The following is a 27,852-nucleotide window of genomic DNA, read 5'->3' as shown; positions in this document are numbered from 1 at the left end:
GGTGCCTGTTTGTTTTTTTTTAATCCACCGAAGAAGAAGAGCACTTCCGTTTTCCTTTCGGCTCCCGCCCCGCTCCGCCATCATGAAGTCCTGAACAAAAAACGGATGGGAGTGAAGCAAAATGGGGATATAACACTGACTGGAGATGAAATTCACCGACAACACTAACGAAATGACAGCACACAGCGGCGCAGGGAGCGGACCTGTGTAAATTAATGCATCAGTTTCCCATTGAAAACGTCCCGGGCAGCTCCTGGCGTTACGTTATATAGTTAGCGGTGTTGCTAACAGCAGCCAGAGCTAGCCGCTGATTTTCTTTGGCTCTCTGCTTTAGTAGCTGCCTGGCTCGTTTAGCTGGCAGCCGTCAGTCAGCTTGCTGTCACTGTAATCGACTGGCACTTCACTCATGTCAAGTCTTGCAGACACACTAGCTGTCCAATTGAGTGGGAGCATCAGGATGGAGAGCCATTTGAGTAAAAGCATCGACAGGCAGAATGTGGTTTGTTCGTGTTGAATAGACACCAGTGTCGAGGAAAGGGGAGTGAGACCAATAATTTCCAGCCAGGCCAGTCGGCTAGCTTCAGGGCTAGCTACAGTGGATCCCAAAAGCCACGGTAAGACATGTTATAAATCATTCAGCATGCTAAAGCAGCCGTATGCGCCTCCTGCATCTGTTTCCAGCTACTCATACATTTTCATTTTACATTTTGACATTGACATGAAGGCTTGTTGTTGGCCCTGCACCCTGAACACCCGGGCAGCCTGGAGTTGTTGTTGTTGTTGTCTACTTTTGTATATATGTCATTCTTTTATTCGGAGAGCAAAAGCAAAGATAGCCTAATTGACCAGTCAAGTGCAAAACGCCATGTATCGGAGATGCACACTGCAGCTACATGATACTGATGCTGCCTCCTATCTACATCATTTACTCCACCTTTTCAGCAGGAAAGAGCAATTCACATTGTGTTTCCCATTAGATTCCCAGATGGATTCTAGGTTGTAAAAATTGCATGTTGTGTGGAGGTTGATCTCGGATGAAAACCACATGACTTGCATTTGCTGCCTCATTGTTGAAGACGGCCTTAATGAGGAGGTATAAAAAAATACACGAGAGAGGTTGCTTTTGGACTTGGTTGCAAGATTTAGAGAACAGAGATGCATGCTTCCTCTTTGACTGTTACAAAATGTCCGTAAAAAAAGTCTGATCTGGTGATTATTATGAAGTGTTTGGAAACACTGACACCAAGGCCAAATTGTTTTGTGACTGAGAATGTATGAAAAAAATATGCAACATGTGAAACATGTCCAAAATAATTGTTTGGAATTGGAAAGATCAGCTAATATATCTCATGCCAGGCTGTTAACCTGACGGTGACTGCAACTAGATACATAGGATGTTACTGTCTGCACTACAGCTTCACATACAGGTAGTGGTGCAATGGATCAACATTTCACAGTTCGGATCAGATCATATGTCCTGGATCGGATAGGATTTTGGATCTGCCTTAAAAATATATTTATAATAGAACTGTTCTACTTCTCAGCTACCCCTGACTTAAATTGTGCATTGTAAAAAAAAAAAACACTACAAATGAAAATGCATCTGCATGATTCTTAAAAATGTATAAACCCCTCAGATTGTAAGCAGTTAGATAAACCTGAACTCCCTGTTTATTCAGAAATCTAAACATCTTCATCAACAGAAACATCTTCATTATTACAGAATGTGTAACATCAACTTTACAAACAAAACAGAATAATAAGTTTGCTGTAATCTACAAAAACACGTTTTGTTTTCTTATATGAGCTTGGAGAATATTGAACAGGTAACACACACACACCGTTCATTTTGTGTGTGTGTCTGTGTGTGTGTGCTCATGCAGCGCTTGTGATTCACACATAACAGGAAGAGTATGTTTAAGGACTATATATTCAGTTTTTGGAGCTAACACAGGGCTCTGTAACAGATTTTATTTTTGGCTAAATTCCCAGCAACAGACCACAGCAGGCAGTAACGTTACTAATGTTAAGTTTGTGATTGATGCTGTAAGCAGCCACCAGCGGATATCTGCATGATAAATGCAGACACGGTAACATGAAATGGAAAAAAAGCGTGAAAAAAGCGTGAAAAATATACATTTTAAAATACTAAAAGTTCTCTTCCTATTTGTACAGTGGATCCCCATTGCACCTACACACACTTCTTAAACACTTTCTTTTCAAAGAGACTCTGCACGGTGATTTAGCAGAAGTACATTTATCTTATGCTATATTAATACATATTCTATCGAGCCAAGGATCACGTGTGGCCTGATCCAGGGGGGTGATCCAAAATGGATCAGGTTCAACTGTGATCCATTTCACCATCCATTTCACCACTACTTACAGGCAGATAATATGCACAAATAATACTTTATTAGAATATTTTTAGTCTCCTTGTCTCACTTTTAAAAGGTGAGACTTATATACATACACAAGCACCACAGGCGCTCCAACTCAGTCTAATCAGGCTTAAACGGCGAGTTAAATAATGTTTCATGTCTTCTGAAGTAGTAAGCATAAAGACAAGACGACATGATGTTATCACATTGCAGTAAGGTAATAATCCCAGATTTTTACGATCCTGTGATTGATTATCATTTCCAATGCAAAATAAAGGGAATTTCCCAACAACCCAAGAAACAGAATTCTGCATGTCAGCTAATATGAATTAATAAGAGATATGAAAGCAGCTAATTGAGAGACACAACTTGTTAGCCTTTATATTGCTTTATCTGAGTTTCCTTCAGCCACACATTTATGACAGACATTCTGCCCTCAGTGCTTCGCTGTTATGAACATCACTCTTTTGGTTGGATTTCCATAATTGGTCAGAAAAAACTTCTGATGACCTTTTTAGAGAGATTTGAAACTCTGTTTTGGTTACAGGATTTATTGCACTGAAAACAAAGTTAACACCTGACACATTATAAGCAAACCACGGGCCTGCCAAACTGGAACTAGGAAATGTAATCTCAGTTTGGAAGTTATAGTCTGCTGCTTTTAAGAGGCATTTCTTTGTATACCAGACAGGGACATTTCCCCTCCCTGATGCTGTCAATGATTCTGTTTTGTGTCTTTGTTGATCTCAGAAAAAGACAAAAAATCCAATCCAGTTTGCAGGGGAGAAAGACAGGAACAAAGTACAAAGCTTTTTCATAATGAATTTGACAGAAAAACCCATTACAATTCATAGAATGAAATGTAAGAACAGATACAGAATTACATGGGAGCTGTGAAATTTATCACGTTATCATTATGATGATATGAATACTCACATTAAAACACTTATTGCAATGAGAAAATAAATAAGAAAAAAATATTTGACAATGCGTTCGTACTCAGCATGCGTTAACAGCAATGCTTTAAGTTCACACCACTATGATACAGCCAGATGAAGCTTCAGCTATTGGTACCAATTAAGTGTTAAAAAAACAACAGCTTTTTGGATTTATTCTGGATATAGATGGGACAAGTTTCCAGTAGGATAAAAACTGAGATTTAGAGCTAATGAGCATTCTTTTTAGAGAATCAGGGCAGATGCTTGAAATAACAATTTAGCCGATTCCTATTTCATGAATTCTTTTGGTGCAAGACACCTACAATGCAAATGTGCATTTGCAGATGTGCCGACGTCTGTCAGCAGGGCCAATATCGGGGACACACACACACACACACACACACACACACACACACACACACACACACACACACACACACACACACACACACACACACACACACACACACACACACACACACACACACACACACACACACACACACACAATGAATTCATACATGCTGTCCACCACTGAGTGTGTCGGCTAATGAAGCAGCAGTTAGGACATAACATGTACAAATCACTTGTAGAGAGGATTGTTTTGTTGTGAAGTGTTTTGTGTTAACATTGAAAAACCCAAATGTTTAAATATGTTTTTTGCTTTATATTCCTGGTAGAAAAACAGATGGATGATGAAGGATGAATGAACGGGTGGGTGGGTGGATGGTCATTTGAAGCTGATGGGTATTTTGATATTTTCATCGATGTGAGCCAACACACATTTGCATTTTTATCATTTTGTATGTAAAAAAAGTACTCCAAACAGGACTGTACTGGATATTAAAAAAAATACTACTACATACTATACTATACCTACATCAATGTTAATAGTTTCCCCAAGAGATTTAAACCTTTTCAGTAAAATGTGACATGTTAATCATTTCAGTTGATCCTTGTTTAGTTCAACAAATTGAATGGTTAATATACAAAATAATACAAATGCAGCGTCCCTGTTACCTAGGTGAATCAAGTTCCCAATGCATATATGTCAGTGTGATTGTTCCAACTCGGTGTGTCTCCTTGCCCTCACCAGGCGCTGGCCATGCCATCGAGTGTGCGGGCCGGGAGCCTGAAGGACCCGGAGGTGGCTGAGCTGTTCTTCAGGGAGGATCCTGAGAAGCTCTTCACAGACCTGAGGGAGATCGGACATGGAAGCTTCGGAGCGGTCTACTTCGTGAGTTCACTTTTTAGTGTTTCAGTCTGTAAAGATCAAGGATGTACGCACCACACTGTATGTATGCAAAGTGTTCTACAGCTTCCTGTAGCCCTAAATGTTTGTTTTGAATTATATGGATAGAAGTGTTTTAATTTAAATTCTTATTCATTTTAACGGTGCAGGATTATATTTAACTTTAGTTCTTTGAGGCCGAAGGGTTTTACGACACATCATTTATTACAAGAAGAGAGAAGAGAATAAATCAGATAGGTGAAGTTTGCAGGTAAAACTTGGTGCTGAACAAAACTTTAAAATATGATAATGGACGTCTAATTATTTGCAACATGATGATTAATAATGTTGAACATCTGCACCTATATTCTTGAGTACATACGAAAGAAGTACAACAAATACATTCACATTGAAAGTTTTTATTAGCAGGTTGATCTTCTCTTTCGCTCTGTTCTGCTTTTACTCATTGGAAATGTACAATTTTTTTTCTGGTGCTGATTTTTGGTTCATATCGTGTTCTTCTCAGGGGTGTGAAGCTCGCTAGTGAGGTGTTAGATTATTCATCATGTTTTTTTTAGATCAAAATACAACTGAACTTGTTATTTCCTACTTTGGAATTTGGGATCTGCTGACTCATGAATCATGGAAGTCTTTCGATATTCATGTATAACGTAAAACATTAATTAGATTAAAATATGATAATGAAACAATCAAAATGATCACTGGTACCATCTCCATCTTTATCGTAGTGTTACTTCTATTGAGATAAAGTCACTGTGTTGTTTCGGCTCTGTATTAGAGTGGCTGATGGTTTATAAGAAGGTAACCAAGAACAACGGAGGAGAATAGCTGACAGACGACGATGAAAGTGAAAGATTGTGTCAGAGATTACATTCTCATGGGGTCCCATTGAGGGATGAAAAGTGTCAAGAGAAAGAGAGAAGGAAAAAAAGTATAAACATGGCAGAAGTCAAGGACAAATAATGTGGATGTGTTGGAAGAAAAGGCCTGTTTAATGAAGGGTGAAAAGGAGCTAGTGATGGATGAAGGGATCAACCACAGAGAGAGAAGAAGAGAAGAGGCTCTGCAGAAATGTTTGTTTTATGTATCAGTGATTTTTTTCAGTTGACCTGAGGTAAAAATGTCTGAAAAATCCCTGAGTTCTCCAGTGTTTGCACCCAGAAATACAAAACGGGAGCATCTCTGCATTATAAAAGACTGTAGCCCCTTTCACACATGCACTCTGTACAGTTTCTGTGAAAAGGAATTAGGCCAACCTGCTGATCCTGATCTCTTCCTGAGTTTCCCTTTCACACATGTCCCTAACAGCGGGAGGTTTCCGCTGTCGTATGGGGAGGGGTCTCAGGAGGCAGGACATGACGTAAAAAGGACGCTGCAGAAATCACAGTTTAATGTTTAAAACATATCCAAGATGGTGAACGAAGCGGCAGAGTCCGGCTCTATGATGACAGTGTTTGCCTTAAGTCAATACGAAATGTAATTGGATGAATTTACAGTTTTGACAAAAGAGTGAAAAAGAACATTCCTGCAAGTATTAAAGAAGATGATGCAGCCCCGTTTCTTGCACGAAGATACCACGAGTTTCACACCAATCCAATGATATAAACGCCTTCACCCCCGCTCATGGTGAATTTCTGGTGACAGTAAGCTTCTGCGTTCACACATCGGCTTTCCCTTGACGCCTTGCTGACTAGGAGGCTAGCTGAAAAAATTCTGGAAAATATTGGGGCTGAATAGTTCAGCCTTTATTATGGGACATTTTCAGTTGTACAGTGCATGTGTGAAAGGGGCTATAATTATTATATTTTATTTATTATTACTATTCTGGTTCATCATTTTTCCTTACCTTTCCACATTAGGCTCATGACATCCGCACCAATGAGGTGGTGGCCATCAAGAAGATGTCCTATGGCGGCAAACAGTCCAATGAGGTATGACAACTATCTTTATCCTTCACCACATGTAGAAGTGAGAGCATTTATGTGATTGTGATTGTTAATGCTCTAGAAATGGCAGGATATCATCAAGGAAGTCAAGTTCCTCCAGAAGCTGCGCCACCCAAACACAGTGGAGTACCGGGGCTGCTACCTGAGAGAGCACACAGCATGGGTGAGTTGTGTGTGTGTGTGTGTGTGTGTGTGTGTGTGTGTGTGTGTGTGTGTGTGTGTGTGTGTGTGTGTGTGTGTGTGTGTGTGTGTGTGTGTGTGTGTGTGTGTGTGTGTGTGTGTGTGTGTGTGTGTGTGTGTGTGTGTGTGTGTGTGTGTGTGTGTGTGTGTGTGTGTGTGTGTGTGTGTGTGTGTGTGTGTGTGTGTGTGTGTGTGTGTGTGTGTGTGTGTGTGTGTGTGTGTGTGTGTGTGACGGGGTGTGTGTGTGTGTGAGAGGTGGTGTGTGTGAGAGGTGGTGTGTGTGTGTGTGTGTGTGAGTGAGAGAGGGGGTGTGTGTGTGTGTGTGTGTGTGTGTGTGTGTGTGTGTGACACGGGGTGTGTGTGTGTGTGTATGTGACGGGGTGTGTGTGTGTGTGTGTGTGTGTGAGAGGTGGTGTGTGTGTGTGTGTGTGTGTGTGTGTGTGTGTGTGTGTGTGAGAGAGAGGTGGTGTGTGTGTGTGTGTGTGTGTGTGTGTGTGTGTGTGTGTGTGTGTGTGTGTGTGTGTGTGTGTGTGTGTGTGTGTGTGTGTGTGTGTGTGTGTGTGTGTGTGTGTGTGTGTGTGTGTGTGTGTGTGTGTGTGTGTGTGTGTGTGTGTGTGTGTGTGTGTGTGTGTGTGTGTGTGTGTGTGTGTGTGTGTGTGTGTGTGACGGGGTGTGTGTGTGTGTGAGAGGTGGTGTGTGTGAGAGGTGGTGTGTGTGTGTGTGTGTGTGTGTGTGTGTGTGTGTGTGTGTGTGTGTGTGTGTGAGTGAGAGAGGGGGTGTGTGTGTGTGTGTGTGTGTGTGTGTGTGTGTGTGTGTGTGACACGGGGTGTGTGTGTGTGTGTATGTGACGGGGTGTGTGTGTGTGTGTGTGTGTGTGAGAGGTGGTGTGTGTGTGTGTGTGTGTGTGTGTGTGTGTGTGTGAGAGAGAGGTGGTGTGTGTGTGTGTGTGTGTGTGTGTGTGTGTGTGTGTGTGTGTGTGTGTGTGTGTGTGTGTGTGTGTGTGTGTGTGTGTGTGTGTGTGTGTGTGTGTGTGTGTGTGTGTGTGTGTGTGTGTGTGTGTGTGTGTGTGTGTGTGTGTGTGTGTGTGTGTGTGTGTGTGTGATCTTTGTGTTTTATTGCTGCATGGCTGTAATGTTTGAGATAGATGTGATAAAAGGGGGAAATAGAGAAGTCAAACCTCCAGATTGTCTTCCTCCACAGTAAATGGATCTGCTGAGGGTTTAATGTTTTTTTTTTGCTCTGGAAAAAAACAAGACTGAATGAAACAAATCAAGTTTTTTTCCCCTTCTTATCCCAAAGACTCCTGGAAAAAAATCTGCCAGTTGTCCAATTGTATTTTTTGTAATCAATGCCCACTAAATGTAGACGATGCTGTTACATCTGGTAAAACTTTTGGATATGCAAAGATCTTTATTTTTTAGCAGGACATTAAATCACCTTTCTGGGCTGCCCCTTTTTCAACATCACCTCTCACACTTCATTGAACTCTCAGGGAGTACTGCCTCCTTTTTAAACAAGAAAACACTTCTCCATTCAGGAAAAGTTTGACTCGTCTTTAAAATCAAGTGTCCTGTTGCATAAAGCTCCTTAAATATCCTGTGCTCTAACACTCCCTGTCTGTCTCCTAGCTGGTGATGGAGTACTGCTTGGGCTCAGCTTCAGACCTCTTAGAAGGTAAGTGGGAGACAAGTCTGTGATAAAGAAAAACAAATGACTCGTTCACATACACAACGCCGCATTTCCCCTATTATCTCTCTTCTCACAGTCCACAAGAAACCCCTGCAGGAAGTGGAAATAGCGGCTATAACCCATGGTGCACTGCAGGGATTGGTGTATCTTCACTCTCACAACATGATTCACAGGTAACCACTGTCCCTTTTCTCACTATCTGTGTTCACTCACTCTCCTCGCCCACACTTCGGAAAAGAGACAAAACAAATCTAGTGGAGAAGGCACAAAATGTGCTGCCCAGGATACGTTTATGCAATGGTGGATGTGCTCCACACACTGTACAGCTACACAATTTGGACCTCTGCCTCTATTAAATATCGTTCTTATCCTTTTAGTCTTTCTCACAATTTGTCCTGACCAGGCATTTTCTTTTCTCTGATCATTTCTCTCTCTCTCTCTCTCTCTCTCTCTCAGGGACGTGAAGGCAGGAAACATTTTGCTAACAGAGCCAGGTCAGGTCAAACTGGGAGATTTTGGCTCCGCCTCCATCGTTGCTCCAGCCAATTCCTTTGTGGGAACACCTTACTGGTAAGACATCAGACATGTTACTCACTGCAGCATAATGTTCCTCATTAGATTAGAACAGACACCTCTAGAGGATTAACAAGAATTACTACAAATTGTGATCCAGCAGAGCATGCACCTTGTCCCTCTTAGAGGATTATAAGAGTATCAAAAGGGTTGATACATTTTGAAGAAAATGCTAATGAAAAATAAGTACCGTATGTCTATGTTTCATAATAATCCACTTACAGCTGTTTTAAGTATTAATGCTACAAAAACTAGTTTTGGTTGATTTACTGAATTTGTGCCATCGTTGTTTCCATAGAAACAGCCTGTGGGGTTAAAACTGCAGTTCCCAGAGTTCCCATAGGGTAGTAAATGTTTTTTGGATGATTGGGGTCTCGTTTTATAGATGCATTCTAAAATGAATCGTTGACCGTCCTCACATTTTATGAAGGAGTTGGCTAATTCTCTCTCTTCTATTGGCTTTACAACATTTCATGCCTACACTGCCGATCGTAGTGGATGAAATGATGAGAGGAGGCGTCTTATCTTTACCCGCTTCTTTTCCTGATCTTTCATGATTGATTTATCCTCGAGCTTGTTATTTCTTTTAATAACATCACATGTTAAATGTTGCATACCTTACAATGCACACTACTACTCAAAACTCTTCAAAACATCACTCTGAAGCCTGCTAGTCACTGATCTCATTCTAACGTAGATTCATTTCTGATTGAAACTGTCAAACACAATCCTTTTTGGGAATTGAATAGTAAAGATAATTTTCATAAATAGAAATCCCATGGCTTTGTCCTGTCCGTACGTTATCTTTTAATATAGAACTGGGTCAATTCATGTTTCTATCTTTTATGAATACAATCTGCAACTACTCCATACAGTTAACAAATAGTTACATTCCAAACAATAACTTCAGTACTAATGCCACTATAAAATATCTCATACATAAGCTTAATAACATGCAGGTTTCATTTCTATGTTACACCTTGTTTGCGTTAAGGGAATAGACGTCTGAAAATGCAACATCATTTGTGATGATCCTCACCCCAGTCACAGAAAGAAGCTTCAGTTTCATGTGCAACCCACCTAACTTTAAATATCCGACTGCTCGCCTCCGTGGCTGTGCTTTATTTATGCTGTTGTAGACATTGACTCTGACTGTGCGCCCTGAGGTGCTGTTCTCTGTTGGTCCTGGATCAAAGGAGAAGAGCTGAAAATGGCTGACTTGCTTTGTTGTCTCCTCCATGTAGGATGGCCCCTGAGGTGATCCTGGCTATGGATGAGGGTCAGTACGATGGCAAGGTGGATGTGTGGTCACTTGGCATTACCTGCATAGAGCTGGGTAAGAAACAGGCAACAAAAAAAAAAGCAGCACAAGTGTGTTGTTTTATTCATTTTTATTGTTTGTGTTCCCAAATCTGAAGACATTCTACTTTCTCCTCTCCTTTTTTTCTGTCTTTGTCTTACTTTTCTATGTTTTGTCTCTCTGCAGCGGAAAGGAAGCCTCCTCTGTTCAACATGAATGCTATGAGTGCCTTATACCACATCGCCCAGAATGAGAGCCCCGTGCTGCAGTCCAATCACTGGTGAGAGTCGATGAAATGTTCTTTTAGAGACCTAGAGACGAGACCTTTGTTACATAGTGAGTTTGAGTTCTGATGCCCATGATCATTTTATAAATGTTGCTTCTATAAAAGACTTTTTGAGGCCTTTATAACAAACTGTCAAAGATGGAGGATCAATTGAATTTATTCTTTTTATCATTTAACCAGGAAGTCTTCAATTAGCCAGAATCAAATTAATCCACTGCAGATATGTGGCTGTCAGTATTTTCACCTTACTTTTTTTTTACTAAGTTTACTCAGAAATGAATAGATCCTTTGTTATTTGGTAACTGCAGATTAAAATGTCTGAAATCATTAATGAAATCTAAGAAACTGTAAAGTCCAGTCTATAAGATGCACATATTTTTTTCCTTTTTAAAGTTGTCTGCGTCCCGTATATCAATGCAAAAAATATACTAGTATGAAATGCTGAGACATGAGCTTTTTAAAACCGGACCCATTTATTGTGTATTGCAAGTGGCCACTTTTATGAGTTTATAATCCTGCAAGTCTTTAGAAAAAATGAAAAACATAAAACTTGAATGGATGGATCGATGTTTCAGTTGGACCAACACAAATGTCATTCCTATGCCAACATTGCTTTTCTACTGACTTTTTGTCATTTTCAGGTCCGATTATTTCCGCAATTTTGTGGACTCCTGTTTGCAGAAGATCGCCCAGGACAGACCTACCTCTGACGTGCTGCTCAAGGTACAACACACAACGAAAAGATCTGTCTGGTGATGAACATACAGCAGTTTGTTGAGGGATAGATGTCTACATTTGTTGTTTCTGTTGGCTCGAACACTTCCATGAAAAACAGGCTGGCTGGTTGATGATGGGAAACAAAAGAGCTGATCAGTAATCAAAGAATGTGAAAGTGTGAGGAACAACCATAATCAGGAAAAGAACAGCTAGGATTTTTCATTTAATGAAATATTTGATCACCATTCAATATTTAGTTCAAAAAAAAAAAAAGTTATATTTTATTTGTAAAGAAATGTCAACATTCTTCTCTTTCTCTAAAATATGTTTGTTCACTCCTATGAAACGTCTTATTATCAATCTTATCGTCTTTGAGTTGTGAAAAAAAACCAAAAACATTTGATGACATCATCTTGTTACCAGCGGAAACGGTGACCAACTATTTTCTGATATTGTACAACAACAACCAACTACTCAGTGATTACGGCTTCACATTAGTGAATCCTAACATCCAGGGATTCAGATCCCAGAACCTCAGAGTCATGTTTCTGTTGAATAATTATCATGTCGCTGTCCGTTCTGTCTCTCAACTCTTCCGTCCACCCAGCACCATTTCCTATGCAGAGAGCGTCCCATGACAGCTGTGATGGACCTGATCGCCCGCACCAAGGATGCTGTCCGCGAGTTGGACAACCTGCAGTACCGGAAGATGAAGAAAATCCTCTTTCACGAGGCACACAATGGTCCAGCACCAGAAGGAGGGGAAGAGGAAGAGGTAAGAAGGGGAACAAAGAGAATAGAAGAGGGAAATGAGGTTTTAAAAAAGTTGGAGGATCAGTGACTGATGAATTTAATACTGTGAACAGTAGGTTTATATTTTCTTTACACTAGGGATTGCCTGGTTGAGTTTGGCTTTGATCCCAATCTGAGTCCTTTTAACAACTGCAGAGTTAATATCATTTCATGTCATTGTCCTATGTGTCATAGTAAAGGGATAGTTCCCTACATTCAGAGCTAAAATGTCATTATGGCGGGATGCCTGCGTTAATAAAAGAGGTTTGCACCCTAAAAGGCTCCTCGTTCGTCTGAAAATGTGATTCAGACTTGCAGTCCAGTGTAACGTTTGTCCGAGTTCTTTGGCAACTTAAAGCATCAGCTCAACTCAATTTATTTCAGCAAGTCAAACAGGCACACAGCCAAGAGTGTCCACAGATTTTATAAGACAAAGACATCACTGGCTAAGAAGCTGATTACATTTGCATCATATGCAAAACCTGCATAAATCTTTTGTGCATCTGATCTGAAAGAATCCAACATTTCAGTTTTAGTACATATGACCCAGCCTCGATGTAGACACAACGTGCACAGTACATTTTGGATTGTGGATTCCTTTAATGGTCTGATTTTTTTTCTAGTGTGTGCATTTCCTCATAATCATGCATTGTGCTGCCATGTATTGCATTTCCTGCTAACCAGACACATGAAACAAGGAACTTTAACTGTGTTTCACATGTTCCTGTGAATGTGAAATCACTACTGCCGCTCAAACTCTGAAACCCAGTTCCAGGTGTAACTGCGACATTTGTAGGAGTCCAGTCAAACAAAAGTTAAAGATGAACCTCTGGATAAGTGATTTCTGTGAGAGAAGCATGTATCAGGTTCTGTAATGGAAAAGAGGTGTTTAAATCCGTCCTGCTTTTGTTTTGCACATGTCATCATGTATGTAGTGAACTCAGACCCCTTCCTCCTGATACAAAGCCCTTTGTTTCCAGCAACTTTAAACTCCAGATGGTTGTTCCCCAAAAAGGAAACAAAGGAATTCAGAGAATGTTCAGCTCAGTTTCTCTTCAGTGTTAGCCTGTTTCTCACTTCAGTATAATTCATATTTAATCTATGTCTGAAACGGCAAGAAACCTAAATCATCATTATGCTCCCCAAAAACCTTTGAAGCCTTTGGACTAATCTTGTTTCCTTTGCCTGCAGGATGTGGAGCAGTACATGCTGCGCACCGGCACAGTCAACAGCATGGAGAGCTCCCACTCTCTGCCTTCCATGTCCATCAGCGCCAGCTCCCAGAGCAGCTCCGTCAACAGCCTGGCAGACGGCTCCGACGACAGCGGGGAGATGGCCATGATGCAGGAGGGCGAGCACACAGTCACCTCCAACAGCTCTGTCCTGCACAAGCCCCTGGTCAGTCTGAGTGTTGCTCTGTCTGTTGGGTAGATAAACTGAGGAGGAGGTTTCTTCCCTCTCAAAACTCTTTGTTACACATTGACTATCCAGTTTTACAAATGTATTTATTTGTATTTAAAAGAGAGAATAGCAGCACTTTTCACACTTTGTCTTCAATATTTGAGATGTTTGATAAAAGTACCCTGATTAAACAAGTATATATTCCATACAGGAACTAGACTAGGAATGTCCCTTTTAAAATGCAGTTGTTTATTTCTTTGAGAAGAACATGTAAATTGGCTGCATTTGGTTCAAAAGGGAAGATGTTCACACACCAGTTTTTAACATGCAGATTTGCACCACCTACAGGAGATGACAGGTAATAGCAGCATCACTGTAGACCGTCTGTTCTCAAACCGCCCCTCTTCTCTCTCTGTTTGAAACACCCTCCACATTGAGAGCCAAACCAAACCACTGTGTTTGAAGAGGGAGTGGGTTGGTAAATCCAAAAATGGTTAGTCTGCTCCAATGCTGCCTTATTGAACAAGTGCAACTGAATGGAGTTCACCTTGGGAGATGCTCTATAAATGAAAGTTCTGTGTTATTACTGTACAAACGTTGTGTGAGATGAAACAATGGTAACAAAAAGTTCCTGATTCCAAGGGAGTGAGGGGAGTTTGTCCCAAAGCTTGCCCTGTATTTGTATGTGTGTAACTTCAAACAAAGTTAATTCTGTGACAGAGAATGAGTGGGGATAGTACAAATTTTTGAAGTTTTGAAGCGATTTACCAAAGCTCCAAACAAAGTTGAACAATCTATATATTTAATTTGTACTGCTAAAATGACATTAAGCTAAAAGACTTGTCAATTGAAAGTTCCTATTTTTTGTCCCCACTATGCAGAGCCATGACAACATCTATGATGATCCCTATCAACCAGAGGTCGAGTTACATCGAGAGGCCTCATCTGCTGGTGGTGGTGGAGGTGTAGGAGGAGGAGGAGGTGGAGGAGGAGGAGGAGGAGGAGGAGTTGGAGGTGGTGGTGGTGGTGGTGGTGGTGGAGGAGGAGGAGGAGGAGGTGGAGAAAGGAGACGTCGTCGAGGCAGAGACCATTTTGCCACCATCAGGACAGCCTCACTCGTCACTCGTCAGATCCAGGAACATGAGCAGGGCTCGGCTCTGAGAGAACAGATGTCTGGGTGAGGTTCAGCAGTTTCAAAGGGCCTTACAGGGATTTCTTTATAAAACTAGAAATAAAACAGACACCCCCCATCTCAATTAAAAAGGGAACGAAGAAACCCTTCATTGAAGTCCTTGTTTGAAATAAAAGTCAGGTTATCTCAGAAGAGTCTCTAACTTCCTGCCCGGTCACCTCTCAGGTATAAGCGAATGCGGCGGCAGCACCAGAAGCAGCTGATGGGCCTGGAGAACAAGCTGAAGGGAGAGATGGACGAGCACCAGCTGAGACTGGACAAAGAGCTAGAGAACCAGAGGAACAGCTTCTCCATGGAGGGAGAAAAACTGTCCAAGAAGCACCAGGTCATCCTGGAGAAGGAGGTGAGCTGCTGGAGGAGGAATGAGTGAGGGTGAGGCGGAGAGAAGGATCAGAGCCGTTATGTTAATGAGACTGTGGGTGTTTGTTTTGTTCTCCCTTTTTTTAAGACAAAGGCGGTCTTAACTGAGGAGAAGAAGTTCCAGCAGCACATTCTGGCCCAGCAGAAGAAGGAGCTGACCAGTCTGCTAGAGTCCCAGAAACGACAGTATCGCCAACGCAAGGAGCAGCTCAAAGAGGTGCGTCTACTTTTAGTCATGCTGTTTTTGCCAATCAGTGAGCTAACACACATTTATGTGCGGAACTCGGCTCATTCTGATCATATATTCCTTTTTACATGTAACTTATTTTTTACCCTGCGACTTAAAACGAGTCCTGCATTTTACTTGCACCTGTAAGGGCCAAACCATTTTGTTTCTAAGCCGAAATATTGTTAGGAGCCCCCCCCCCCCATTTAAGATTCACATTATGCTGAAATATACATCTGGTTGTTGGGTACCTCTGAATTAGACCATCCCTCTGGCCACTTTTGGCAAACATGAAATAAAATAAATAATCAGGACTGATATAGAATTTGTAATATTATCCTATTTGGTTACAAAAAAAATGGCAAAAATACTCTGTAGTGTGGATGCAAATAAATTCTCTGGCATCAACTTTAGTGATTCAAATTCATTCAAAAATACATTTTAACAGAAGGTCAATTTAAATAGTTGGTTTGGGTAACTGTAACACCCATAAACGTACAAACAGCATTATTCTTTCAGTTTGACATTGATCTGATTCAGCTTACATAAAGATTGCCTGTTTACTAGTTGTGATGTATTTTCACTTAAGGAACTGAATGAGAACCAGTCGACACCAAAGCGGGAGAAACAGGAGTGGTTGGTGCACCAGAAGGAGTGTCTGCAGCAGCTGCAGGCGGAGGAAGAGGCGGGCTTGCTGCGGAGGCAGAGGCAGTACTATGAGCTGCAGTGTCGCCAGTACAAGAGGAAGATGCTGCTGGCACGCCACAACCTGGAGCAGGACCTGCTCCGAGAGGTACCTTTCTTTTTGGCAATGTCAGGAATGGATCAACAAGTCCTCCCTCAAACTGATTTGAAGCAGCTTAATCTCCTCTATTTATTTCATTTTTTTCAACCCGTCTTAAAGTATCCAAGCATAGTCAGTGTGAAAATGTCACATACTGTATATTTACAGAAAAGTGGATTCTGTAATGTGTGTCCTGTCCTCAATATATTACAACTTCCTCCCCTCCTCCTCTTCATCATCTCATTTAATCCTCCAGGAGCTGAACAAGAAGCAGACCCTGAAGGACCTGGAGTGCGCCATGCTGCTGCGTCACCACGAGTCCACCCAGGAGTTGGAGTTCCGCCAGTTGGGTCTGGTGCAGCACACACGAGCCGAGCTGATCCGCACGCAGCACCAGACGGAGCTCACCAACCAAATGGAGTACAACAAGAGGCGCGAGCAGGAGCTGCGTCAGAAACACGCCGTGGAGGTCCGCCAGCAGCCCAAGAGCCTCAAAGTGAGTGAGAGCAGCCAGAGCCAGGGGTCCCCCGAAGAGGGGGGGAGCACCGCGACAGGGGGGCAGAGTGAGGCGGGGGAGCTAGAAATGGAGGGTGAAGACAAGTTGAAAAAAGAAAAGGGGGTGTTAGCTGAGGATATGTTGGATGGTCAGGAGGCGCTTGTGTTTGAGGTCGGAGATGAAGCTGGTGAGGGGGTGAGAGAGTCTACGGTGGAAAGGAAACATGAGGAAGGTCAAGATGAAAAACCGAAGAGGGAGGATGAGGAGTGTAGAATAAGCGAGGAAGGGGTGGAGGAGAGAGAAGTAGAGGGGGTACTGTGGGAGTATGAGGATGAGCACAGTAAAACAGCACATGTAGACACAGATGATGAAGAAGAGACGAGGGGTGTGGCCGATGGATGTCCATCAGAGCTCTTCTTGTCCCTGACCCCAGAGAAGAGACGACTTAGAGAGCGAGACATCGATGAGCTCTCAGAGTTTTATTTCCCTGACGCTCCTGAGCTGGAGCCCGCTCAGGTCGCCCCTCCTCCTCCTCCCCCTCCCCCCGCCCAGACCTCCCTTCCTTCCTTCTTCTCTCATGCCATTTGCTTCCTCCTCTCCATGTCGGCCGCCGCCCAGCCCTCCAACTTCACCTTTCTACTCCTCTCCATCTTCCTCCTCTCGCTCCGCCGCTCGCCTCCTCTGCCCTCAGTGGCCTCGCTGCTCCTCTCTGCCGAGCTTGCTTTCTTGGCGCTCTTCTTCTCGTACCTCTTCCTCCGCTCTTGCTGCTCCCTGTCTCTCTCCACCTACCTGTCGCTCAGCCTCTGGGGGAGTTGCCTCTTCAGTTTAGGTCTCTCATTCAGTCTGGGGATTTACTACATCCCCATGATTCTGATCTCCGCCTCCTTCCTCAGCTCCCCTTCCCTTTTCCTCTCTCTTTACCTACTGGTGGTGCTCGTTGTCCGGCCGGCCCGAGACTTCTTCCAGCACGCACCTCGTAAAGTAAACCGCCTTTGTATGCGTGTCCTTTTCCGCCTTCCTCGCCCCCTGTTTGCCATGTGCCAGTCTGTTTTGGGCGGTATGGCCGAGCGGAATCTCTATGAGATGTTTCCAAAAGCAGGGCGCAACTGGGGCGTGCGCCAGTCCAGAATCCCTGTCCCCCTAAAGAGCCTGCCATTAGAGTTTCAGGCTCGCTGCACTCACTCCTCTCCCTTCGCAAGGGGTCTTCTCTGGGTGAGGCGGTTCTGCAGACGGCCCCTAGGGGTCCTGGCAGATTTTGCTAACTCCATAGTGCTAAAACTAGCTGCACAGCTCGTTGGCAAGCTGCCGCTAAATGTCCGGATGAAACTCCAGACCATAGGCCTCTTAAAGAAGGAGGCCACGAGCAGGCTGCCCCATCTGCTGCCCAGGGAGGTGAGAGAGATGAGGGAGTGGAGGAGAGAGAGAGAGAGGCAGAGGAGGGAGGATAGGGAGAGGCTTTATCGTGAGGAGGCGAGGTGGGAGTGTGGGTTAAGAAGGACCTCATCTGGAAGGTTTGTCAGGGGGAAAATTCGGCCGTGGAGATAAACACGCAGCCAAAAGGAGAGACAGAAACACATGTGCTGGGGTTGTGTGTGTGTGTGTGTGTGTGTGTGTGTGTGTTATCATGCCTTATGTTCCATTGTTCAACCATCGTTTGTGTGTCTTTTTTGTTTGGGCCCACTTGTCTCGATTGTTAAATTTTTTTGTCAAATATGAGACATATTTTAACCCCGCACAGTTCCTGCTGGCTGAAAGTGATTTTGGCTGTTTAAAGCTGATCCAAACATTCATACTTTATGTTGAGTCAGTGAGCTCTTCATAAACAAACACACCAAACCCAGTGAAATTTTAACATTTCATTATTTTGCTTTTTGTGAAAGTTCCTTTAAGTTTGTTTTTTTTTATTTCATTATTTTGCTCTTAATTTGTAAGACAAATCTTTTAATGGTTATTTTTTTAGACCACTTTTGTGCAATCTTTGTTTTGTTTTTCTGGTCTTATTTCACCGAGTGCACTGTTACCTCAGTGCTTTGAACAAATATTATATATACAGTGTTGCTTAGCGTTATGGCTATCATTTCACTCCCCAAAGCTGAATACTGTGAAGAAAGCGAAAGTGAAATCATTTCACTAACATCACCCTGAACACTAGTGCTCACACTCTGGATTAAAGTGCAATGAATGCAAAGCAGAACAATCACAGGCGAGAACATTCTGAAGCAACATGATTTGAGGTGAAAGTAGATTTAAAATCATAACCTGGAGCCATTTAGCTTAAACTGTTAGCAACAAGTTCTTCATTTTATGTTATTATAGCCTTATGATAATATCAATGATACAACTCATTACTTATTATTCATATCAGATTAAAACATTAGCTTTGACATTTTAGTTAGATATTGTGATTTTATTGCACTTATTATGCAATATTATTTTATTTACCATGTAAACATTTTGATATCTGTCCCTTTATAAGAAATACTTAAGAAACAAAGTTGAGTGCCTAGCTGTAACTGTTAGCAAAAATACTTTAAATTTATATCTGAAGAAAGCTTTAGAATCGTAATAAAACCTTTTTAAAAATGTCAATGCAACTTTATTTATATGAAGCCATATAGACAATCTTTTGAGACATGCAATCATACAATGAGTCCAAAGATTGATGCAACTACTGAATGTGAAAGTGAAGCAGAGATCACCTAAGAATAGCAAACATCTGTCCAGCCTTGCACTGCCCCAAAGATGCTGAAATATGCCCGATATGGCTGAACACATCTCTGCAGTCCATCTGCAGCAAACATTTTATTTGTTTATGATTAGCCCATTAAAAAAAAAAAGAAAAACGGAAAAGTGAAGAACTGCCCTTCACAAACAACACAAGCGTTAGAGATTTCTTCTAATTTCTTGTTTTCTTCAACCAAAAGTCCTTCAACCCCAAAGTCATCCAGTTCATTTAAAAACACAGGACAAAGAAAAGAAGTGATCTGTTTTGAGAAGCTTGAACCAGAGAGTATTCAGCGTTTAATGATGACTTTGGCTTTAAAAATGGCTGAATTAAATGATGGATGACATACCAATGAATCATTTCAGAAAGACTTCAGACCAAAAAGAAACTTGACAGTTGATATTGTTGTTTATAATCTCATGTTGTGGAGTAGTAGAAGAAATGCTCTGACGACTTCTTGATTTAAATGAAGTGAAACGATCAATGAAACGCAGCATAACAAGCATCGCTCTGAGAGAATAAGGATTCAATCTTTTGAATCGGCCTATGTTTGAATGAAACCTGGATCAGAGTCGGACGTGGAAGCTGCTTGATGCTTATAACTGCTCATTATGTAATAAGACACAAAGTTCCATGTATGTAAAAGAAGGATATTTAAGATTTATACATTTATAAACCAGGTTTAATACAGAGTAGGAAATGTTAACTGTATTTGACCAGCAGGAAGTGAATCAGCTGATTTAAATTTTGAGAGCGTAGCTTTAAAAAAAACAAAAAAACACCACCACCAACATTGTTTTATTTGAATGTAACTTATTTGCCATTGATTTCCATTGGAGTTCCAGTTATTTCCTTGCTCCTCTGTATGTTTACATGTTGGTATTTTGTTTTGTCTGAGAGTTCTATCACCTTGAGTTTTGTTTTTTTATATATTTAATTGATGCAGTATTTTTATGTCTAGTACTGCATTGTTGTGTTCGGCAGCCATTCGTTCTCCTTTGATCCTAAGTTCCGCTGCATGAGTGTTTGTGTACGTATGGCTAACTGTGCTTACAAGCATAGAAACGTATTTTGTCATACCTTCAGTTTTTTTTTTTCTTTACACAAAAAATAAACTATTTTGTGTGGAAATCATTGTCTTGTTTGTTTTTATGATTTTTGTTTCCATTATTTCCATTACATCTCATTTGTGGACCTTTTCCCTGATTTTATCCAACAATATTATTACATATTTATTTGTTCACCCTCCCCCCATCATCACACATTTTATATCTGTTGTCATATACTGTGCCCTTCCCTTCCTCTTGAACCTACCAGAAATAATGAAAGCAGGATCTCTTAGTCTTATTTTACAACATAATATTTTGACGTTGTTAAGTGATGAGTTGAATCATCTGAGGCCTCAAAAGAAGGCTGTTAAATTTACATGTAGGTTTTATGACTAGTTTGAAGTTCATTGTGGGTGTAGAAAAAGTGCAGTGATTTGTAAAAGAAGGATTCTTCATGTCAGTCACAACTAGCAGAAAGGCTCGAATGATGAAGGAAACCACTCAAGTCAATTCAAGTTACTGATATCTTTTCAGAGTTGTAAGGTTAGTTTTATTAAGCTGCAGACATTTGTTTACATTACGTATGTGAACAGCCCTTTCTAGTAATTCTCACCTGACAAAACAAAATGTGTTTTTCAGGCGGGTGGGTCGCCTGTAGTTAAATGTAGCCTTAAATTCTTTGTATGAGTCGGTTTTAATGTCAACACATTCTCAAACATAATTGGGAATTCCGACTCTTTGATATATGGTCTGCATTGCTTTAAAGTCTTTGTATCTTTTCATAGTTATTCTGTTTCCAACTTTAAAACATTCATGCTTTATGTAAATTGTGAACGGACCGCTTCCAATAAGTGGAAAGAAAAACACAAATTACAAATTGATATCAGCAGACACTTAAGGTTTTGTATTTCATTCAAAAATGATTCCTAGATTTCCAAAACTGAATTGAATTATAGTTTGTTTTTTTATTACAAGCCAAAAAAAAAAAATACCAAAAGATAGATTCTAGTCGGTTTGACTAGGATGGTAAAGATATGACAGGATTTATACATCAGGCTATGATCATAACCCTGTAGACTTTAAACAGCAGACATGGTTTTTCTGTTTAGCACAATGTGTCAATATTCAGGTTATTTCCTGATTTCTTTAAAATCACATATTCATTTATAAATAGGGAACTCTTTAGACGAGCTGCCTGCATCTCTCTTCTCTCTCCTTCAGTCCAAAGAGCTGCAGATAAAGCGTCAGTTCCAGGACACGTGTAAGATCCAGACCCGTCAGTACAAGGCTCTGAGGAACCACCTTCTGGAGAACACGCCCAAATCGGACCACAAGGCCGTGCTGAAGCGTCTGAAGGATGAGCAGACCCGTAAGCTGGCCATCCTGGCAGAGCAGTATGACCACTCCATCAATGACATGCTGTCCACACAGGCTGTGAGTAAGGCAAGAGACGTCGTTCACTACACACACGCACCACACCACCACTGCCGCGCCTGGCCCAGGAGCCGTCCTGCCCGCCCGCCCGCTGCTCGCCTGCCTGCCTGCCTTCCTGTCTGCCCGCCAACGAGCCTCATCCTGCTCCCTCAATGTTTATCTCCAACTTAACTCACGTTTACCTGTTTTACACCAAATGATGTCCACCATCCTGTTGCCCGCCCAAGTTCTGTGTAAGTCCTCTCCAGTAAAGAGGAACAATGTGTTTAAAGTTCAAACAGAACTTAAAGACTAAAAGCCATGATATTGAACCACACAGTGACACTAAGTAAAATCAGTTCATCTTAAAAAAGATGTCCAAATTAAACGGTATTGCTCTGGTAAAGACAAAATGACAGATGAATACATGGGGCCTACGTTACTATCAAGGCAGCTGGATTGTCTGGATTTGGTCACTGAGATCATTTTTGATTTGCTTATATTTTAAACGATCAAACCTCTGGTTCTCGGCCCAAACAAACGTTGCATAATCCCTGATGAAATCATAATGTCATACTTCTCTCAGGTGGATTTTCCCCTTTAACAAGGACCTGGATTATCCCTTCAAGCTTTCATATCATATTACACGACCTACAATATAATACATGGGGGTCATATTTATGAAGATGACAGTGACTTGAGATACTCCTCACTCACTCCTGTCTCCATTATGGACTGGATGTAAAATAATGGTAAAGGGTGGAGGCTGGAACACAAGGAGTTTTATATTTGTTTTACTTTACCTGATGGTGCTGATTTGAGGAGGGTCTTTAGTTTGATCAGATCTTTCTACTGTGATAACTTAAAAAAAAAAAAAAAAAGCTATAACGACTACATTCAACATGTTATATCCAAAGAGAAGCTGTTTGTTGATCATGTTGATAGTTTGTTCATGGTTATGGTAAAATGTCCAAAAATCCAAACTATGAAATGTGACAGCTAAACATTTAACAAGTATTATTAAAGTAAGTAGTAGTCTGTTAGGACTAAACTCCTCACTCACCCCCTGCTCTCTGACAGTCGGACTCTTCCACACTCTAATCCCGGGCTTTTAAATGATTGAAACATAGTCGGGGTCGGATGGGTCGTTATAAACCATCTTTTCCTATCGGTGATATAACGCACTGTGCTACTTTTAATTACCTCCCATGGCAGCCAGCCACGTAAGCTCGGTAAGCCAAATCCCCGCTGCCCTTGTTTGTCCGCACATCCACTCCTGCTGTTGTTTAAGTCTCTTTTGGGAAGGTTTCCAGCTCACTGATTAAAACTCCATCCCGAGGTCAGAGAAAGAAAACAAAAACAGGTTTTAGATGAAAATCTTTTGTGTTTTTAGAGGAAGTTTTAATCTGTTTCCTGGAGCTGGGCTTAGAGCACGGCATCACATACACACACAGGTCAAAGCAGTTCAAAACACTTTGTAACATTTTACTAGATTAACTTTTTGGAATTATATCTGAATAGTCAATTACGTTTCATCCCACCAACAGTATTTCTGCCATGTTTGCTATGATAGTCTGACATTTACAGATTTATTTTTGTTTCAAAGTTTCTTTTAAAGACAGCATACGGCCAGCATAAGGCCAAGACTGAACAAACTCCCCTCAATAAAAACAACATAGATTAAACAAAACTCTAAACAATCTGTTTCTCACTCTCCTGATCCTCTTCTCTCTTTATATTTTTTTATGTTCCTCAAACTCTTCCTCTCCTCTCCTCCCTTCAACACTGAAGCACAGTTTCTGGTTTAAACAATTGTGCCAAATCCAGTTTTCATCACACTCCCTCTTGTTTTTTTTTTTTTCTGACTCTTAGCTGCGATTGGATGAGACTCAGGAGGCGGAGTACAAGGTTCTCCGGATGCAGCTGCAGCAGGAGCTGGAGCTGCTCAACGCCTACCAGAGCAAGATCAAGATCCACACAGACACACAGCACGAGCGGGAGGTCAAGGACCTGGAGCAGAGGGTGTCCATCCGCCGTGCGCTGCTGGAGCAGAGGGTTAGAGGCCTTCAGCAATTCATTCTATGAATGCAAAACGTGAAAGCCTGTCATGAGTTTAAGGAAGCCAGCCAGGAGAAGTGGAGAAGATTGTAACCTGAATATCAAAAGCTAACAGTGGACTTCTCCTGTTAGCTTTAGCATCGTTAGCTCTTTTGATATTCAGATATAACTCTAAGCTGTTCTACCTTCAGCTTTCTGCAATGATCTGACAAGTTTTCTACCAGCAGCCTCTGCAGTGACCTGTTCCAGCACTAAGTCCTCCTGACAGCAGTTCTGGAGCTTTCAGTCACACCGCAACTTCTTCTATAACGACTTTTGGTCCACCTTAGCTTAAGTTAATTTTTTTAAATGTCAAGAGAAGCATACCTCTACACGGTCCACTCACTTGATGTCCCAGACTTTTCAAATCCCATCATATCCTTTCTTCAGAACATGAAAAAAGAGTATTTATGTTTCCATGACATTAAGGACACTACAACTGTTAAAAAGATTGTGTGTCTGACCATGAACCCAAATACAGTTTGTAAATTGAGAATTTGAGTGATTTAGAGTTTCACTTTGCTTAAACATAAATAAATGATGTGGAAAATATCTGAACTCATCTTATAGCCAGATGAAAAAATTTCATTTCATTTCATATCTGATTGACGAAAAAATGATTAACATTGTTTTTTAAGTGTCATCTGCTTTCTTCCTAGATCGAGGAGGAGATGCTGTCTCTGCAGAATGAGCGCTCTGAACGTATCCGCACCCTCCTGGAGCGACAGGCCAGTGAGATCGAGTCCTTCGACTCCGAGAGTTTGCGTCTTGGCTTCAGTAATATGGCTCTGTCGGGCATCCCAAGCGAGGCCTACCCCATGCAGGGGTACTCCAACGTCCCACCCCCTGGCTCCCGCTCCGCCGGACACTGGAGCCATGGCCTGCACCCGCAGATGGCTCCCCCCCAGCAACACTCCCGCCGCAGCCACAACAGCAGCAGCAGCAGCGGCATCAGCAGTGGTAGCGGAGCCAGCGATCGCCGCAGTGAGTCTTCATCCTCCTCCCACGCTCTTGGACTGGCTCTGGGTCTGGGGCGAGACAGCAGGGAGATGCACCACTCGTCCCGCTCCTCCGCCTCCTCTTCTTCTTCCTCCTCCTCCTCTTCCAGCCACCACCAGCGCCACCACCTGCCCCAGCACTACCACCACCAGAGCACGCCGCAGCTGTACCGGGAGCGCGAGAGGGATCGGGACCGCGATAGGGAGCGGGAGAAGGAGAGGGAGCGGGAGTGGGCTGGAGTGCGAGGCTCCGGCGGCGACCTGGCCCACCCACACCCCCTGCCCTTCTCCCATCACCTGCCCTCACGCTCCTCCTCCCAGTCCCTGGCCATGCTACCTCCCCCGCCACCTGCTCCTCCGTCCATCTCCGGCCCGTCCTCCTCCTCCTCTTCCTCCTCCTCCTCACAGGGGGGGATCTACAGCGGCGCTGGGCTCGGTGTACGCGGTGCCCCGAGCCTGATGGCCCTGAGGAACAGCCCCCAGCCTCTGAGGAGGACGGCTTCTGGCGGTGGGCCCGGAGGAGCTGGGGGCAGCGACGGCGTCTTGAGCAGAAGTACCTCAGTCACTTCACACATCTCCAACGGCTCCCACATCTCCTACTCGTAGATGAGAGGAGGAGGGCAGCACAGAGGGAGGTGATTTAGGAAGGTAGCTATCACAGGCTGCATCTCAACACTCTCAGCTTCACACCTCAACTTGTGCCCTTTTAATGGGGCTGACCTTGACTGTAAGATTAGCTGAAATGTAAAGGATTCTGGGTCAACGAGAGGTTGAACTGACAGTTTTGAGCTGCACCCTGCTTCTTCAGACTCAGGGTGGCTTGAGAGGTTTTCTCCCATTCTCACAGGTGTAAACATAGTAGGGAGGAATGTAACCACCTGTGAAACCACCAGATTTAGGTGATCTCAGATATTAAAAAAAGAGAAGGTTTGTGTTCAGTGTTTTTATCTTTGTTACCGCCTGTATAAAATGAAACAAAAGTATGAAAGGAGCTGCCCTTTTTTTCCCTCCACGAGCTGCAGAAAGAGAGACGGCAGCCATGTCTTCTTCTATGATGTTCTTTGCTGGAATGGAGAAAGATGGAGGACAGGGTGGAGGGAAAAAGGGAAGAAAAAACTTGTTTTTTTTGCATTGTGTTTGTTCTTGTATGTGGTTGGTAGTGTCCAGAATATATCTAGCAAGCACTCTTAAGTTCTGCTCCAGGTAGGGAAAGGGGAGAATCAAAAAACATGGCTGACTTTAGTCTCCAGCTCCTGCTGACACTTTTTATTGATTTACTGTTGTTGATTTTTTTTATATGAAGTGTATACAACCCACAAAAACAAGTTGCTTGGAACGTCACCAATGCCTTTAAGGAGTCCTTAAAGGGGATGTCCTGCCATCAAAGTTTTTATTTGATGACTGCAAGATGATTTAAAAAAATACACCGAATGTTTGTAAAGGCGAGAGACTCTGTTCTAAAAATGCAGCTGGGATGAGGAGGAACATTGTGTGGATATGTACAAACAAACACCAAAAACAAGCTTTCCAGCATCCATGACATATTGAGTATCTAAACAAACCTAGGTGTCTATGGGAGTCACTTCAATGCATGAGATAGATGTACAAAAAAAACAAACAAAAAAAACATTTGTAAACATGACCAAACACATTTGAAATGTACCGTACCTGTCCAAGTTTCACTGGCATTTAAGATCACTCGTCCCACACTTTTTGATCTCTTACTGTACATATTTATGGTAAAAATGAAAAACAAAAACAAGTCATTGGTTTTATAGAGTAACAAAGATAATGATAGTAATTTTGATATTATTCAAATGAGTACGGGACTCAAGAGTTAGAAGTGGAAAAACTCCAACTGCATTTTCTATAGGTGTCAATATTACCATAATTAATCCTGATGTTATTGTTGTTGTAATCATGTTCACAAAGGGCCCACTTTTGACTCCAAAAAAAGCTGATAAAAAAACTGTTGCATTGTCAGGTATGGTGTGTTCAAGGTATTAATGATTATTAATAAGAGACGATTATTAATAATTGTTAATTATTTATGTATGTGTCGAGCAGTGACGTCTGGTTATATTGCCACATTTTTTTAAAGACAAAACAACGGAGTTTTAAAAGGACATCCCACATAAAGTCTGACCTCCTTCTCTTGGACTCTCATAGAGACTCAATGATTTCATAATTGGGCACTGGAATGTAAATGCTGGTTTTCCCTTTTCATTTATTTATTTTCAGTTTATGGGGGTTTACCTTTCAAAGCAGTATCTCACAGGAATCTGCACAATCGTTGTTGATAATCTGAGCATGTGATCAATGCGAACAAGCTGGAAGTGTGTGATGAAGAAGGAGAAGAAAAAGGATGGGTGTTGACTGAGCTGCTGTGATCCTGCAGCAGCAGTGACCGCAGTAACCCGTCCCCACACATAAAGACACCAATCAGTGTTTTCCTGGTGCACATGAGGCTCCTGAAGACTCTTTTTTTTCCTCCCTCTTTTTGGGTCATTTACTTGAAGGGGATTAGAAATCACTGGACTTTTTTGTTTTGTTTTACCTGAAGAAAAGAAGAAGATAATCACCCTGCTGTTTGTATGACTCAGAAACACCAGCTCAAGACAATTCCCTGTATAACCTACTATTTTATGCTTGGTTGAAATCTCAGTGCATGCATGAAACTCCTTATATAAACTAAGACTGGCGGGATCGGGGACGGCCTTTGTGTTGGGGAAGTCAGTGTGATAGTGCGTTTAGACGGGCTGTTGTCTGTGTCCGAGCGGGTGGTCTCACCTACTGCCCGGTTTAACATGAAGACGAAGAAGCGACACAGACGCTGTGTTTTGCAGAGTTTTCGGGGCAGAGGGAGGGTGGGCGTGGAAGGGGATGTGGGTGGGGGTTGAAATCATTAAATATTCACATCAAGCAATTTAAAGCTTGAGGAGGAAAAGGGTGAAGGGTCTTAACACATGTATTGGAAAAGAAGTGGGGTGCTTTAAAAAGTAATTTAAAAAAAGATAATAAAATTGATATTAACACATTAACTTGTGCTGTTTCACT

The 27,852-nt window shown here is 42.1% G+C and overlaps 1 protein-coding gene across 3 annotated transcripts; it reads left to right on the top strand.

Annotated features, from left to right (window-relative positions):
- Positions 1-59: 59 nt before the first annotated feature.
- On the top strand, positions 60-27,647 carry taok2b (TAO kinase 2b). Of its 3 annotated transcripts, XM_061027989.1 has the most exons (20): positions 60-614; positions 4,416-4,556; positions 6,431-6,502; positions 6,579-6,680; positions 8,326-8,371; positions 8,463-8,559; positions 8,843-8,956; positions 10,204-10,295; positions 10,446-10,539; positions 11,187-11,268; positions 11,870-12,037; positions 13,246-13,452; positions 14,337-14,632; positions 14,813-14,990; positions 15,096-15,224; positions 15,823-16,026; positions 16,274-16,513; positions 21,509-21,721; positions 23,573-23,755; positions 24,457-27,647. In XM_061027989.1, the coding sequence occupies exons 2-20, from the start codon at positions 4,425-4,427 to the stop codon at positions 25,399-25,401; spliced, it is 3,594 nt and encodes a 1,197-aa protein (XP_060883972.1). In that variant the 5' UTR covers positions 60-614; positions 4,416-4,424; the 3' UTR covers positions 25,402-27,647. The 3 variants fall into 3 exon arrangements, with proteins under 3 accessions (XP_060883972.1, XP_060883971.1, XP_060883970.1); XM_061027988.1 differs by lacking the exons at positions 21,509-21,721; positions 23,573-23,755; positions 24,457-27,647 and having other exon boundaries at positions 62-614; positions 15,102-15,224; positions 16,274-19,331; XM_061027987.1 differs by lacking the exons at positions 21,509-21,721; positions 23,573-23,755; positions 24,457-27,647 and having other exon boundaries at positions 63-614; positions 16,274-19,331.
- The last annotated feature ends 205 nt before the right edge of the window (positions 27,648-27,852 follow it).

Source organism: Labrus mixtus, chromosome 21 (genome assembly GCF_963584025.1).
Source record: "Labrus mixtus chromosome 21, fLabMix1.1, whole genome shotgun sequence".
NCBI lineage: Eukaryota > Metazoa > Chordata > Actinopteri > Labriformes > Labridae > Labrus > Labrus mixtus.
The sequence above is the reverse complement of the archived record's forward strand: the minus strand, read 5'-3'. Positions and strand labels throughout refer to the sequence as shown.